We start from the raw sequence: 17,294 nt of genomic DNA, 5'->3' as shown, positions 1-17,294 counted from the left end.
TTACCCTTCTTTGCTCCAACCCTGGATGAAGCACTGAAGAATTTCTTCACTGTGGTAACCTTGCGGGTCTTCTCATTGGTTTTCTTCTCTTCAAACTTGGAAAATGTGAGGGATTGGGCCCCTTGGCTGCTCTGACTGCTGGCAAAGGCCTCTTCTTCCTCCCGCTGCAGACTGCAATTCAAGAAGAGATCAAGAGTAACCCTGATAATTCTCCAAGTTTTCCTTGCATCTACAGGTAATAACTCGATGAACTGGGGAGCTAAAACGTTCAGAATTAGAGGTTAAATACCAAAGAGGTCTGAGGTCTCTGATAGCAAACTATCCTATGTGACACTACAAACTTCAAAAGGGACCTTCTCCGTGGATCAAGTTCATTCAGCAGTTGTACGAGGACTACACAAAAGAAAGTCTAGTCCTCTTCCCTGACAACCTCAAAGGTGGAAGAGAGAAACAGCTAAGTCAGTAACTACCACATAATGTGACAGTGTCTATAGTAGACAGCAAAACCCTAGTGCTATGAGAATACAGGGGGAAAAAACCTAAATCTGCTGAAAGAGTCCAAGAAGGTTTTTTGTTTTAAATTTACTTTATTATTTTTGGCTGTGCCTGGTCTTTGTTACTATGAGCAGGCTTTCTTTAGTTGCAGCAAGCAGGGGCTACTCTCTAGCTGTGGTACACCGGCTTTTCACTGCAGTGGTTTCTCTTTTTGGAGAGCGTGTGCTCCAGGGCATAGGCTTCAACAGCTGGGGTACACAGGGTTAGATGTCCCACTGCATGTGGAATCTTCCCGGATGAGGGATTGAACCTGTGTCCCCTGCATTGGCAGACGGATTCTTAACCACTGGACCACCAGGGAAGTCCCAAGAAAGTTTTTATAATGGTGATATTCAGGCCAGTCTTAGAAGGATCAAGAGGATTCCGGCAAGTGAAAGGGCATTCCAGAAATAAGGTACTACTACAAATGGGAAGGATGTGACTTGTGTCGAGGACCAAGTTCATTCAATGTAGTCAGATCACTGACGATGTGATGGACCCTGATGTTGGATGTACAGGTAGGCGCCAGGTGGTAAGAAACCCTGACTGCCAAGCCTGCTATAGTCCTGGACTTCATCATGTGGTGGGGAAATCAAGAAAGACTATAATCCAATACCATTATCTGATCTGTGCTTTAAACATAACGCAGGTAGCTGTGTGACACCTGGAGGGGCAGACAGACTAGGGACAGAGACAGTAATTAAGAGCAGAGAACACAGATTTAAGGGAGAGAAATAAGAACCTGGAAATAGGAGAGGATGGAATTCAAAACACCTCTCTGAACTGAAATAAGCAGAACATGCTCAATTAGTTGTAACCAGTGTGTGGGAGGTGAAGGAGAAATTAAGAGTGATTGATGTCTTTTAGTCAACTGAATAAAGAGTGATGTCATTAACTGATACAAGAGGAGGGATAGGAGGAACTGCTGGGAGTGGGGATTAAAGTAAATAAAAGCAAGGAATTTGGCCTTGGACCAGCTGAATTTGAGATATTTATAATAAATCTCAAAAGTTATCCATAGAACTATGATTCTCAAAGTGTGATTCCCCAGATAGCAGCATCAGCATCACCTGGGAACAACCTAAAACTACAAAACCTGGGGACTTCCCTGGTGGTCCAGTGGTATTATTCATGGCATTTTATTAGCTCCTATGCTCACTAGACATTCTATGTTTTAATTTTTATCATAGTCATATTCCTGGATAATACTAACAAATGCCACTTTTTAAGGAAAAGTTAAATTTCTGTACTTTCAGGACCATGGATACAAATCAACAGGTTTCTACTATTGTGTACTTATCACTGTGCCAGATGTCATGCTGTGTATATTGAAAGAATGAGGAAAATAATGCTTGATGAAAGTCATAAGCCAAGTCCTGAGCACTCACATCTGTAACCTCATTTAATCTTCACCATAAAGTATGCTTATTTTCATTCAAAGGAACTTATTGTCTACATTAGAGAACTAAGACTTAACTCATCCCAAACACAAAACAATTAAAAGTTAAGACAAAGTGAAGAAATCACTGAAAGCTATTTGCTAAGTGGTGAACGAAAGAAAATATCCATTTCTCTTATATTTAAGCTGACTTGCTGACAGCTCAAAAGAGAAGTGAAAAATGTATCCCGCCACGCTGGGTATCCAGTTACATCATTGTCTAAAACCCCAAGTTAAGTCCTTTTACCGCTCTGCCAGTTCCCAATCCTCCTGAATCTGCTTCTGCCTGGCTTTGTGGTACTCCTCCCTCCAGCACTTGGAGCAGAAACCCTGCCAAGCAGGGTTGCCGTAGTAACCACATCCTTTCTTGCATAGGAGTTCTGATTGATCCACATGAATTCCTCGACGTTCAGACTTAAGGCTCATCTTCCTCCTGCTAATCAAAGAGCAAACAAGAAAGTGTTGTTGAAAATGAATTCACTATCATTCTGCTCACAGCAAAGCAATTAAGAAAAAAAAAATGAATGAGTTTATCAACTTAAGGCTGTAAGAGAAGGAAAGGGAGAAAGAGGGGAAAAGAAGGTTTCAATATGGCAAATTCCTGTCATACTAAAGAACAAACTTCTTACTCCTGCCCAATGATAAAGCATACTTTAAGAAAGGACCGATTGGATTAAATACCTAAACGTAAGACATGAAACTATAAGACTCCTAGAACAAAATAGAGGGGGAAAACTTCACAACATTAGATTTAGTGACAATTTCTTGGATATGACACCAAAAGCATAAGAAACAAGAGCAAAAACAGACAAATGGGACTACATCAAACTTAAAAACTTCTGCACAGAAAAGGAATCAACAGAGGGAAAAGGCAACCTATGGAATGGGATAAAATATTTGCAAACCATTTATCTGATAAGAGCTTAATATTCAGGATATGTAAAGAACTAAAACTCAACAACAACAATAAAAATCCAATTAAAAATCAGCAAAGGCCGTGAACAGACAATTCTCCAAAGAAGATGTGTGTGTTAATGTTAGTTGCTCAGTTGTGTCCAACTCTTTGCGGCCCTGTGGACTGTAGCCAACTAGGATTCTCTGTTCATAGAATCCTCCAGGCAAGAATACTGGAGTGGGTAGCCATTTCCTTCTCTGGGGATCTTCCTGACCCAAGGATTGAACCCGGGTTTCCTGCATCATAGGCAGATTCTTGGCCATCTGAGTCATGAAGAATACAAACAGCCAACTAACATGTGAAAAGATGTTTAACATCACTAATTATTAGGTAAATGCAAACCCAAACCACAATGACATATCACCACACGCCTGTCAGAATGGTTATCATCAAAAAGAACACAAACAACAAGTGTTGACAAGGATGTATAGAAATCGGAACCCTTGTGTACAGCTGGTGGGAAGGTAAAATGACACAGTCACTGTGGAAGACACTATGGAGGAGCCTCAAAAAATCAGAAACAAAATTATCCAGCAAGCTCACTGGGTATATTCCCCAAAGAACTGAAAACAGGATCTTGAAGAGATATCTGCACGCTCATGCTCACGGAGCATTATTCACAATAGCCAAGAGCTAGAAGTAATCTAAATATCCATCCAAGGATGAATGGATGAAGAAAATGTGGTATACATGATGGAATATTATTCAGCCTCCAAAAGGAAGGAAATTCTATCATATGCTACAACATGGATGAAGTTTGAGGACATTATGTCAAGTAGAATAAGTCAATCACAAAAAGACAAATCAAAGACATGATTCCACCTACATGAGGTATCTAAGTAAGTCAAACTCTTCAAACCAGAAAGTAGAATGATGGTTGCCAGGGGCTAGGGGGAGGGAGGCAAAGAGGAGTTGCTGTTCAATGGGAGAGACTTTCAGTTTTGCCAGACAAAAAGGTTCTAGAGATCTGTTACACAAGGTAGACATAGTTAACACTTCTATATTACACACTTTGAAAATGGTTAAGATGGGGCTTCCCTGGGAGCACAGTGATAAAGAATCTGCCTGCCAATGCAGGGGACACAGGTCTGATCCCTGGTCCAAGAAGATCCCGCATGTGGTGGGACAGCTAAGCCCAACTACTACAACTTCTGAAGCCCAAGTACCTACAGCCCAAGCTTTGCAACAAGAGAAACCACTGCAGTGAGAAGCCTGTGCACCACAACTAAAGAGGCATGCACCAAGCATTACTTCTGAGGATTCTCAAAGGCAAAAGGGAGGAGGAAAATTAAGGAAGAAGACCAGAACTCACTGTATCACCGAACCCCCATTCAGGTTACCCTTTCTCCCCTCCAGTATCACCGAGTCAACCCAGAAATGAATGCCAGGGCACAGAGAGCGCTCCTTTAGTTCTGGCTCAAAGAATGAGAATAGAAACTCCTAACACTGAGAGGAAATATGAAAATCCCTCCATTTTCTTGTCTTTTCCCCCCTTCTCTTGAGCCACTGGCAATCACACGATGTCCACAGAAGCGACTGGAATGAGAGACTGCAGGAGCTACCCTCTGAGTAAGGGGAACTACCCATTTTCCCCTCGCTCGAGTCTCCCAGACAGCGATGGGGGTACAAGACAGAGCAGGGTAACTACCTCCACAGCTTTCCACCCCGAAGAGAAGATAAGCCCCGAGGGAACCTAAAAAAGACAGGAGGAATCACTGAGGAGAATCCAAGAAAGCAAGCTGTGAACACCCTAGCCCATGCATGCATGCATAGGTCTGATGCTCTTCAGGACCAAAAACTAAAACTCACACTAACAGAGGCCACTGCACAGGTTTCAGACTGGCACGCACCAGGAAACAGGTTGAAATAGCACTGTGAAGCCTCTGAAAAATGAACTGACACGGGAACCACAGCTTATAGAAGTAGGGTTGGAACCAGCAGCCTGAACTTGTCAGCAAAACGAAAAACTTTCGCTCTGCAAATGACACTGCGAGAAAAATGAAAATACAAACTACAGACTGGGAGAAAATACTGGCAAATCACATATCTGACAAAGGACTTGCACCCAGGATATGTATAATTCTCAAAACTCAATAGAAAGAAAAACCATCTGATTTTTTTTTTAATGGGCAAAAGACGTGAACAGACTTATCCAAAGAAGATAAACACATAGGAGATGATTCTCCATGGTTTCTCACATTTCTGTACAAGGGGCCTTTGTAATTAAGACTGTTTCTTCAAGAAGGTTTGCATATCTAACATTCTCAGAAGGAAGCAATCACTGCCTCCCTTCAGAGCAGAAAACAACTTTTCTGTCAAGTAAAATAGACAGAATATTAATTACCCTCCAGGTCAAAAGTCAGCTGGCTTTGTTTGCTGCCCACTGTGAAGAATTTGAGTTCCTTAAGCTTAGGTTCCTCGGCTGTGACACCAGCGCCATGGGGCTTGGGACCAAAGGCAGCCCACATGAGATGAAGCTTACTTTACTGATGTCCTGTGAATAATGAAGTCCTTTGTCTCCAATTGCAGACTCTCCTGACTTCTGCCAGCATCTATGAAACTGGCAGGCTAACTGGTTACATTTCAGACGGTAACAAACCACGTCAGTCACATCACCTTGACAATGTGGCAGCTAAGCACATGAAAAGTAGTTCAACATCATCCCTTAGAGAAGTGCAAGTTGAAACCACCATGAGACATCGATACACACCTACTAGAAAGGCTAAAATTAAGAACAATACCAAGTGGAAGCAAGGATGCAGAGCAACTAGAACCCTCCTGCTGCTGCTGCTGCTAAGTCACGTCAGTCATGTCCGACTCTGTGCGACCCCATGGATGGCAGCCCACCAGGCTCCCCCGTCCCTGGGATTCTCCAGGCAAGAACACTGGAGTGGGTTGCCATTTCCTTCTCCAATGCATGAAAGTGAAAAGGGAAAGTGAAGTCACCCAGTCGTGCCCGACTCTTAGCGACCCCATGGACTGCAGCCCACCAGGCTCCTCTGTCCATGGGATTTTCCAGGCAAGAGTACTGGAGTGGGGTGCCATGAGAACCCTCCTAGTGGGACGCAAATAGTACATCTACCATGGTAAACGATTTAGTAATTTCATTAAAAGTTAGATACACTTACCATACAACCCAGCGGTCCAGTTCCCAGTTACTTCCTCCAGAGAAATAAAACTGATGTTCACTCAAAAATCTATACAATGTTTCTAGTGACATTATTTATGACCTTTTAAAAATGGAAACAACAAAATATCCTTCAGTAGATGAATGAATAAACAAATTGTGTGGTACATCCATGCAATGGAATGCTACTTAGAAAAAAAAAAGTAAGTGATGCCATACCGAACAACTTGGGATGAATTCCCAAATGCTTTATGCTGAGTGAATGAAGCCAGTTTTAAAAATTTATGTACTGTATAATCAGTGTGTTAGAAACTGATGTTGGGGCGGCAGTCTATAAATGAACAGCACAAGAAACTTTTTTAGAGGTAACAGAACTGTACTGAGATGTATTATGGAGGTGTTTACATAAATCTATACTTTTTTCCTGGCTTCCCAGGCAGCTCAGTGGTAAAGAAGCCATGTGCCAAAGCAATGAGCCACAGAAATCCCTGGGTTGGGAAGACGCCCTGGAGAAGGAAATGGCAACCCACTCCAGTGTTCTTGCCTGGGAAATCCCATGGACAGCAGAGCCTGGCAGGCTATATAGTCCATAGCGTCCCAAGAGTCAGACGTGACTTGGCGACTAAACCATCACCACCACCAAGGACAGACAGGATTTAGATTTTATCATACTTGTCATTTAATAAATGAGGCTGAGCTAGAAAGAAGGTTAACAAAGTCTAGTCAAGAGTCTAGAATGTTAAACTGAGAAACTTTAAAGACCATCTACTTTCTTCTATTATAATACAGATAAAGACACTGAAACTGCGAAGCTATAGTCTGCTCCACCAAAAAGGTAGTAAGTGGCAGGGACATCACAAAAGCCTAAACTTGTACCATGTCCTGAGTTCCACCAAACTATATTTAGAGTCTGAGCTAAACTCACCATCATCAGCCTGTGGTCCTTCTTCAATTCCAAGAGGAGTAGGCAAAAAGAAATATCTACTTTTTTCCTTGTATTGATTCAGTAAGTTTAAAAATTTTTATACTACAAAGACGATAGCACAGCTGTGTTACTAAAATGAACATATTTTAGGAAGGCTACCTAACATATGTGTCAGCAACTTCCCTTTCCTTGGGGAAGTCTTCCCCAAATGTAAATCTCTAAATCTACAGGTTGCCATGATTGTATATGTGCAGCCCCCCTCCCCCCAACTTCAGGGTCACAGTTGACTGAACCAGAGGTGGACACATGACCCAAAATGAAGTTCTGGAAATGAGACTGAGTCTGGATTGTTCTTTTGAATGATGGAGAAGTTGAGGCAGGACCACCTTCCAACAAGCAGTCTGAGTAACAGGATAATCAGTCTGCAGACTGAAATAAACATACAACAAGAAGCAGAGAAAAGTGGTAGAAGAAAAATACTCTTTAGGTCCTGAGAGGCTTCCATTTCTCAGTTTCAACCCTTTGCTAAGGTCTGCCTGCTTGCCTACCTTCAGACTCTGAAACACACCCCTTGATCCCTGACTGCTTTTTCCTTTTGCCAACTCCAGTACAGCCTATTTGCACCCAAAGACTTGCCCAAGTACTATGCTAAAGCTCAAAAAATGTAACTGTGAAGACTACTTCACATACACTAAGGGCTCAACAGGTTAACATGAAAACAACAATAATAGCTATGAGTCTATGAAGACCAGCTTGATGTATACATGAGAACATGGAGATCGGTCAAATATGCACTCAAATCTCAGCTCTGCAATGTGACTTTGGACAAATTAATATTTCTGAAACTTCTAATCCTACCCCTCTATCCAACTTCTGTTCCTACCATTCTCTACCTCTTCACAAATCTAAGCCTCATAGGTCCTGTGCCCCCGTGACATTCACTCTGTTGTGAACCTGTGATTATGCTACCTCAGGTGGCCAAAAAAAAAAAAAAAATCCAGATAATTAAGATTACTAATCAATTGACCTTTAAAAATAGAGATTATCCTGATTTTCCAGGCAGACCTAATATAAGCACATGAACCCTAAACGCAGAAGAGAAGAGGAATCCAGAAGAGTCGAAACAATCATGAAAAACAATATAGGAGGATGTACGTTACCAATTTAAAAACTTACCACAAATCCATGACAATCAAAACAGCATGGAACTGGCACAAGGACAGACATGTGGATCAATGGCATAGAACTGTGAGTCCAGAAATAAACCGACCAAACCATGATCACAACTATCAAATGGAAGAGTCTTCAACAAATGATGCTGAGACACCACGCATATAGAATGAGGTCACATCTTTGCCTTATCCTATACACAGAAATTAAAAATTGATTAAAGAGCTAAATGCAGGGACTACCTCGGTGGTCCAGTACCTGAGACTCTGTGCTCCCAATGCAGGGGGCCCAGGTTCAAGCCTCAGCCAGGGAATTAGATCCCGTGTGCCACAAATAAGAGTTGGCATGTGCAACTAAAGATCCCACAAGCTGCAACAGACTGCAGATCCCACGTGCCACAATTAAGAGCCAGTACAGCCAAAATAAAGAAATAAACGAATAAATATATTTTTTAAAAAGAACTAAATGCAAAAACTAAAACTATAAAAACTCTTGGGAAAAAGGACAGGTAAAATTTTATGATTTTAAATTTGCCAAAGATTCTTACAGGACACCAAAAGCATAAACAAAAGAAAAGATAGACAAATTGTACCTCATGAGAACTAAATGGTTCCAAGAACCCCATCAAGAGAGTGAAAAGACAACCCACAGAATGGGAGAAAATATTTGCAAATCATGAATCTGATAAAGAACATGCATCCAGAATATATAAGGAACTGTTACAACTCAATGTTTTAAAAGATAAATATTCCAGTTATCAAAATGGGTAAAAGATCTGAAGACACTTCTCCAAGGAAGATATACCAATGGTCAATAAGCACATTAAATGACTTCTGACATCATTAGTCATTAGAAAAATGAAAAACCACTTCACACCAATTAGATGGCTAGTATTAAAAAGTGAGATAATAACAAATGTTAACAAACATGTGGAGAAACTGAAACATTCATACACTGCTGATGGGAATGTAAAATGGTGCAGCTGCTTTTGGAAACCATCTGACAGTTTCTCAAAAGATTTTAATTAGAGTTACTGAGCAATTCCACTCCAAGGTATATGCCCAAGACAAATGAAAACATATGTCCACATAAAAACATGTAAATGAATGTTTGTCTCAGCAATTCCCATAATAGTCTAATGATGTTGAAAACAACCCAAATGTCCACCAAATGATAAATCGACAAAATGTAATATATTCACACAATGAAGTATCAATATTATTCAGTCATAAAGAGGAATTAAGTACTGACACATGCCACAACAGGACTAACCGTGAAAACATTTGCTAACTGAAAGAAGCCAGTCATAGAAAGACAACACATCATATGATCCCATTTGTATGAATGTTCAGAACAGGGAAGTCTAGAGAGAAAGCAGAATAATGGTAGCTTTAGAACTCAGGGGGAGAGAGAGAATGAAATAAGGAGATAGCTAAAGGGCATGGAGTTTCTTTCTGAGGTGATGAAAATGTTCTAAAGTTGGTGTGGTCAAGGCTGCTTTTGAATTGTGCTCTTTAAATGGGTGAATCCTATGGTATGTGAACTATATTTCAAGAAAATTGTTTTTAAAATATAAAGCAAAAGAGGAGGACAGAGAATTCAAAGAGAGTCAAAGAACCCTTGTTGGCTTTGAAGGTAGAGAAAAATGTAAGAAACGTGGGTGGCTTCTAGAAGCTGAGAATGACCCCTGGCTGACAACCATCAAGGAAATGACAAACTCAGTCATAAAACTTTATTGAACTCAATTCTACCAACATTTGAGTATGCCTAGAGGCAGATTCTCCCCACAACCTCCAGAGAAAAGCCCAGATCAGATGACATCTTAACTTTGATCTCTTGAGAGCCTTCACAGAGCACCAGCTGAGCTGGCCAGGAGTTCTGACTTACAGAACTTTGGGTGCTGTTTTAAGCTGCTGAGTTTGTGGTAATTCATTATGGCAACAACAGAAAGCTAATATAGGACTCCTTTCAAGTTCTCTCTTCTGGGAACCTTTACAAGTGTGTTCTAATGCCTAGAAGCTGTGACTCTGTTCATAAGGTAATTTCCCTCTCATCAGTTAGGTCTCAGCTTTCACTCTTTCTAAAGCAGTACCTACCCCAACCAACCCAAGCCTCACCTCTACCCTGGACCCACAATGATTTCTCCACATCCTGTTTCTAACAAGGGAGGGTAAGGAAAGGTATGCAGGAAGAGTTAACCAAGCAGGCCTGAGTTGCTCAAATCATGCATGTTCTCATTTTCAGAAGGGCCTGCTTGTGTGGCTGACTCCTGGCCAGCTCCTGGGAACTGAGGTCTTAAGAATGCCCTTACAGACTAACTGATAAGGGTGTTCTGTATGCTGTAGTCTTGATCCACATTGTATCAACCTGTCTAAACAGTCTGTGCAGACTCTGCACTGTATGGTTTGTACTATGCGAGGTACGGTGAATACTGCTTTCCTTCTGGGGGTCAGTCATAAAGGCGCCTGTGCCTATGTGACCAGCCTCCGATAAAAGCCCTGGAATCTTAAACAAACTTCCCCAACAGAAAATTTCACACCTGGTGCTAGAGTTTGCTGCTGAGGGATTAAAAACATTCTGTCAACTCCACTGGGAGATGACTTTTGGAAGTTCATGTCTGGTATCCTCCAAATTCTGCTCACTGCACTGTTTTCCTTCATCGATCCTGGTTCACTGTATCCTTTCACTGTAATAAAAGAACCAGCAATACAGGAGTTCTTCAAGTCCTTCTGTGAATTACAAGACCTGGAGAGCAGTCCTGGGGTCTACCCATACAGGATGTGGTTACAAAGGGGCAGCATAAGGGAGCTGTTAGTGGCAATAGTTCAGCATCTTGACTATGGTGGTGGTTACAGGAATCTATATGTGTGATAAAACGGCACAGAACTATAATACACATTGAAACATGTCAACTTACTACAACTGTACTACAGCTAGCCTTGTAAGACACAACCATTGGGGCAAACTAGGTGAAAAGAATACAGGACCTCTCCAGGTAATTTTTGCAACTTCCTGCTAATCTGTAATTTCAAATTAAAATCTTTTTTAAAAAAAAATTCCACTTAAAATCTATTAAATAAAAACACCAATGACTGAAGAGGGAAGCCTGGCATGCTGCAGTCCGTGGGGTCACAAAGAGTCAGACACGACTGGGCGACTGAACAATAACATGATTGAACCAATGTGTTTCAGACAGTTGTACATATAGCACTCAGATCACTTCTGTTCCTAAGTATGAAAAACAAAGCAAGCAAGTGAGACACCAAAAAGAAAGCACATCCCATGATCCCAAGGTTATGCAGCAGTAACAAAGTTGTTCTGGTGGGCAAAGAAGGTACGGTCAGCATACCCAAGTTAGACATCAGAGCTACAGAGACTCCATACCCTCTTCAGCTAGGGAGAAACACAGGGGATCAATTCTGAGACGCAATTCTGTTTTTCCTGGGCAGAAAGACCTATCCCTCGCCAGATGGGCCACAACCCAGAGGTGAGCGACCATCAATACTGCACCCAGGAGGGAGGCCAGCGGGACCACACCCAGTTCCGGTTCGAGCTCTGCACACCAACAAGGAGACTTTTACTGAGCAACCCGGGCAGAGAAAACGCGTAATTCAACTGGCTACTCATAGCAGGGAGGATGGAGTAAGAATGAGCTCTACTGCTGAGACAGCCGAGACTGCTGTGAGTTCTGCCGCAGGGTTAGGATTCAATCTGGACCTGAAAATCTGCACCCTGAAAAGGGCCAGAGGCGTGCAAAGTCCACAGAGTTGTGTCTGTTCTTCCTTAAGGCTCTGCATGCAAACCAGGTTCATTTCGTAAAACCAAACCAAAAAATACTCTAGATCTGAGTAGCTTCCCACTATCTTTCTTGTGAGAGGCTGCTTCCTTTTCTTAGGTTCAATGTCAGGTCCTCACAGATTATTCCTCTGGGCAATACAACTGGGATTTACAGAAAACATCCAATCAGCTCTACTAAAACAATAAACTATCCTTGAACCTCAGGTAAGAAACAGAATTTAAAGTTAAACTTTTTCCCTTAAATTTGTTTTTTTTTTTCCTAGTTAAAGAAGTAAAAGATGGTTACTCTAAAAAACCTGAGATATATACACCCATAGAAAATAAAGAAAACATTACTCCCAGACAGTCACTATGTCCTCATAGCGCTTTCTCTACTCATCATGACCTCGTTTATTTATTCAACAAGTATTTATATACTGATTTATACTACATGGCAGGCACTTAGGATACAAATATAAGTAAAAATAATGTTTCAGTCTTCATAGCACTTACTGTCTAGAAAATGTGACTATATACCCAGAAGCCCTGAAAGAAGAAATTAAAATACTATGAACATTGAGGAGTTAATTTTAAAATTACTAAATTTCATAAAAGAATTTTTATTTATATGAAAAAGCTACATATGTGTACATGAAATCTATGAAACTCTTATAATAACCTAACTATAAATTAGAAAATACAAAAAGAGATCTCATTTCCAATAGTATCAAAATGTAAAAACATCTAGGAACTATTTTAATAAGAAAATTAGGGACTTTCCCTGGTTCAGACTCTGTACTTTCACTGTGTATGTGGGGGATGGCGGAGGGGGGCGGGGAGTCAATCCCTGGTTGAGGAACTAACATCCTGCATGCCGCACGGCTTGGTAAGGGAAAAAAAAAAAAAAAAAAATATACATATATATATATATATATATATGCAATAAAAATAATTATTCATCTGCATAAAAATAATGAGATACAAAGAAGGCTTAAGTAGTTGGCAAGACATACCAAGACACAGTATGAGAAAATTAAATATTCTATAAATGAGCAAATGTTTCCAAATTTTTAAGTTTTTGATAAATAACAATAAAATTCCAAAAGACACTTTTGAACTTGACAAAATTATTCCATATTTGGGGACTTCCCTGGTGGTCCAGCAGTTAGGACTCCACGCTTCCACTGTCCACTGCCCAGGGTGAGCGACAAATCCTGGCCAGGGAACTAAGATTCTGCATAACAAATAACACAGTCAAAAAAAAAATTCCACCTTTTATCAGCAATAATACATACGCAAGAATTTAAAAAAATATTCTAAATTACATTTAACTTACTGAACTTTAATTTTCTGCAAACTAGTTAAAATATGTGAACTTAGCAACAGAACTATCAAGTCACTACAGCTGACCCCCAAATTAATTGCTAATACATAAAATAATTTACTGCTAACATAATATAATATAACATAATAATAATATTTAATATATTCTGTGCTTCTAATATAATAATTAGAGGAAGGAGAAGGGAAGAATGTTCAATAAACAATGTTGGAATTACTGGTCAGCAACTACCCCCCAAAGTTAACTACAGGTAACATAGAGCGTTAAAAGTTCTTTAAAGACAAGTGAAAAAATAGAAAGAACTAAAATTAAGTATTTATGAAACTTCTAATGATGTGAGGGCTATCTAAGCTTACAAGCTGCAGGAGAAATCAGAAAGGAAACAGATTTGAATAACTACTGAAACATGTACCTAGTTTTTAAAAGGCCCCATCTTAGAACCAAAATACAAAGGCAAGTAAGAGACCGGGAAGACTATTTTAAGTAAAGAGGACGAGAGAGTATTTTATCATACTTAGGAATTATACTAATAAAATGTATAAATCTAAGGATGTGAGCAGACCATTTGCAAAATGGAAATAGCTTCCTAGGAACAGACATGGAATGTCAAAGGGTGTATGCCTTGTAAACTTTGATTTATATCCCCAAACTGGTCTTACAAAAAGGTCATACCTATTTACATTCCCACCTACAATGATCTACTTTGACAAAAACTCATAAAAACTGCATTATTAATCTTTAATCGTTGCCAATCTGAAAGGCAAAAAAGGAGAAGCATTTTTTGTTTTAACACATATGTCCTTAAATTAACCATCTTTATACTTATTGGTCATTAGCATGCTTTCTCTGAAGAATTAAACTGTTGCAAAAAAAAAAAAAATTAAACTGTTCTTGTTCTTTGCTCATTTTCTCTTTTAACAGGTGCTCTTTTTATGTCATCTTTTAGTCCTTGACTTTACATGTTATGAAGATACTATAAGTTTAATCAAAGACTGTATACATGTTTCACTGACTTTCATAGCATGAAATACATTGCCTCCAAAATGAATGTGAATGTCACACAGAGAATTAGTGGCAGAGTTCCAATGTTAAATAAAACAAGACAAAGTATCCAAACACTAGTTTGACCAAATAATTTCAAACAATAATCAACCCCGTGGAGCATAATGTACAGTTTCTGTTGCTGGAATGAGCAGAGCCAGCAGAGCAGCATTCTTAAGGAATGAATTCCAGGCGACAACCTTCTATTGTATTGTCACACCCTCGTCAGTGAAGTGAAATTTTCACTCCAATCTGAGTGTGCCACTCCCGAGGCCAGTAACTCAAAATTACACGCAAAATAACCGGGTTGCTCAAGTCTACTTCTAACAGGCTCTATCCCTTCTTCCACAGCAACAGCCATCTCTCAACTGGTCAATAACACAAAGTAACAGCAAACCACAATATATAAAGGTGGCTTCAGTGATTAAAGGGTTTTGATTTTGCAAAGTTATATCTTAGTTTTAGCTTTGCTGCAGCCATTTCATCCTTTGCAAGTTGCTATCACTGGGCTAGACATACATGTATCAATGAGATAAGTACAAAAAACAACTGCCTGGAATGAATTTATTCAGACTTGTTAGAGGGCTCAATCAAATAAGTATTTGTATTATATTCTAAGCTTGTGAGAAAAATGCGTTGTTGTATAACAATAAATTAAACTGCAGAAACTTTCAAAAGCTGCTTAAACCATTCCACCTGCTATGGGATGAACTACGACCTCCCAAAAGATAGTCTGGACCCCAATAATGTGAATGCGACTAGATTTGGAAACAATGACTTTGCAGATGTAATTAACATGAAATCATACTGTATTAGTTCAGTTCAGTTCAGTCACTCAGTCAGTTCTGACTCTTTGCAACCCCAAGAACCGGAGCATGCCAGGCCTCCCTGTCCATCACCAACTCCCAGAGTCCACCCAAACCCATGTCCATTGTGTCAGTGATGCCATCCAACCATCTCATTCTCTGTCATCCCCTTCTCCTCCTGCCCTCAATCTTTCCCAGCATCAAGGTCTTCTCAAATGAGTCAGCTCTTCACAACAGGTGGCCAAAGTATTGGAGTTTCAGCTTAAGCATCAGTCCCTCCAATGAACACCCAGGACTGATCTCCTTTAGGATGGACTGGTTGGATCTCCTTGCAGTCCAAGTGACTCTCAAGAGTCTTTTCCAACAGCACAGTTCAAAAGCATCAATTCTTCGGCGCTCAGCTTTCTTTATAGACCAACTAACTCTCACATCCAAACATGACTGCTGGAAAAACCATAGCCTTGACTAGACGGACCTTTGCTGGAAAAGTAATGTCTCTGCTCTTTAATATGCTGTCTAGGTTGGTCATAACTTTCCTTCCAAGGAGCTAGCGTCTTTTAATTTCATGGCTGCAATTACCATCTGCAGTGATTTTGGAGTCCCCAAAAATAAAGTCTGTCACCGTTTCCACTGTTTCCCCATCTATTTGCCATGAAGTGATGGGACTGGATTAGAGTGGGCGCTAAATCCAATGGCTGGTATCCTTATAGAAGGTTCTGGGAGAGACAGAAACACACAGAAGCCACATGGCCACAGAGGCAGAGATTGGAAGAACATAGTAAACTTCAAAGCCTGCAGCAAACATCTTCCCTACAGCCTTCGGAGAGAGCGTGGCCCTTGCTTTTAGACGTCTAGACTACAGAACTACCAAAAAAAAAAAAAAAATTAATTTTTGTTGTTTTAAGCACCTGATTTGTGGTAATTTGTTACAGCAGTCCTGTAAACCAATTAGAACTGTTGGGAATTCCAGAAATAATTGAAAGAAATGAGTCTTTCACTAGTTGATACAGACCTGTGGATCCACAGCATCACTTCCTCTTTACAAATAGGTTGATCATACATCCCAGTTAATGAGAACAGTCCTGACATAAAAGCATCCCTTTGGTTCTCAAAAGTGACCTGTTTTCAATAATAAGGTACATAGTCATCCTATTCACGAACAAGTCTAGAATACCCTTCTATTTATCTGCCTTCAAATCCCACCCTATTTCAAATAATGTCTGACTCCCCTTCCCCCACTGACAGAATAATTCCATCTCTCTGGCTCCTATAGCATTTTTGTAAAGATTTATTTACTTATTAATCTGACTGTATCAGGTTTCAGGTGTGGCACATGGGGTCTTCACTGCAGGCTATTCTGCAGTGGCACAAGGACGCTTCTGTTGCGGTGCACCAGCTCCATTGTTCTGCGGCAGCATGTGGGGTCTTAGTTCCCTGACCAAGGGTCAAACCCATGTCCCCAGCACTGCAAGCCAGATTCCCAACCAGAGAAGTCCCCCTAGAGCATTTCATAATTACAACTATTACAACACTCATGTTCTAGTACAATTCCTTGCTAACTTGTCCATTCCATGTGTGTAGACAACACAGCACCAGGAACAGAGTACTCAATAGTTATCTTCTGGATTTATTCAATGATATATTCACAAGACTCACAAAGTACCTGCTTAGAGAGTTTTCTTTCCCTTTTGTTCCTTGTGAAAAATTAAAAAAAAAAAAAAGAAAATCTCAACTAAAATGGGTATCAGGAAGGCCTGTAAAGGGAGCTCTCACGTGCTACTACTACCCTCATCATCCTCATCATCAATTACCTCAGACAGGAAGCATCAATTACCCTGCCGGAAGATTGCAAGAGGAAGACATGTACCTTGCACTCCCAAACAGGAAGTGCACTACTTTATTACGTCAGCAAGAGAAAGACTTCCTTCTTTCCCAGCAACCGGCCTAGCCAAAAGAAAATGCTGTAGCTCAACCAATGAGAAGCTAGGGTCACCTGAGCTTTTACTTTCCTCCAATGACCTTTCATTTTTCCTTGCTAATGATGACTGCCTTTCCTGTCCCCCCTCCTTACTACAGAAGCCTTCCATGTTGTGTAACCTCTCCAAGTATCTCTTTGCCGACGAGATGCTGCCTGATTCATGAATCATTTGATAAAGCCAATTAGATCTTCATTTACTCA

The 17,294-nt window shown here is 40.4% G+C and overlaps 1 protein-coding gene across 4 annotated transcripts in view; it reads right to left on the bottom strand.

Moving 5' to 3' along the window:
• Positions 1-17,294, bottom strand: part of RABGEF1 (RAB guanine nucleotide exchange factor 1) — a 70,432-nt gene that overhangs the window by 23,406 nt on the left and 29,732 nt on the right. For 3 of the 4 annotated variants that reach the window (XM_065924768.1, XM_065924769.1, XM_065924771.1), the window contains 2 exons: positions 2,220-2,405; positions 5-171 (listed from right to left, as the gene is read on the bottom strand). In XM_065924768.1, coding sequence (XP_065780840.1) covers positions 5-171; positions 2,220-2,405 — 353 coding nt within the window. Of the gene's footprint in view, positions 1-4; positions 172-2,219; positions 2,409-17,294 lie in introns of all 4 variants that reach the window. The other variant, XM_065924770.1, reaches the window with a different exon arrangement.

The sequence above is a fragment of the Muntiacus reevesi genome, chromosome 2 (genome assembly GCF_963930625.1).
Source record: "Muntiacus reevesi chromosome 2, mMunRee1.1, whole genome shotgun sequence".
Classification (NCBI taxonomy): domain Eukaryota; kingdom Metazoa; phylum Chordata; class Mammalia; order Artiodactyla; family Cervidae; genus Muntiacus; species Muntiacus reevesi.
Note: the sequence above shows the minus strand (reverse complement) of the source record. Positions and strands in the feature narration are given on the sequence as shown.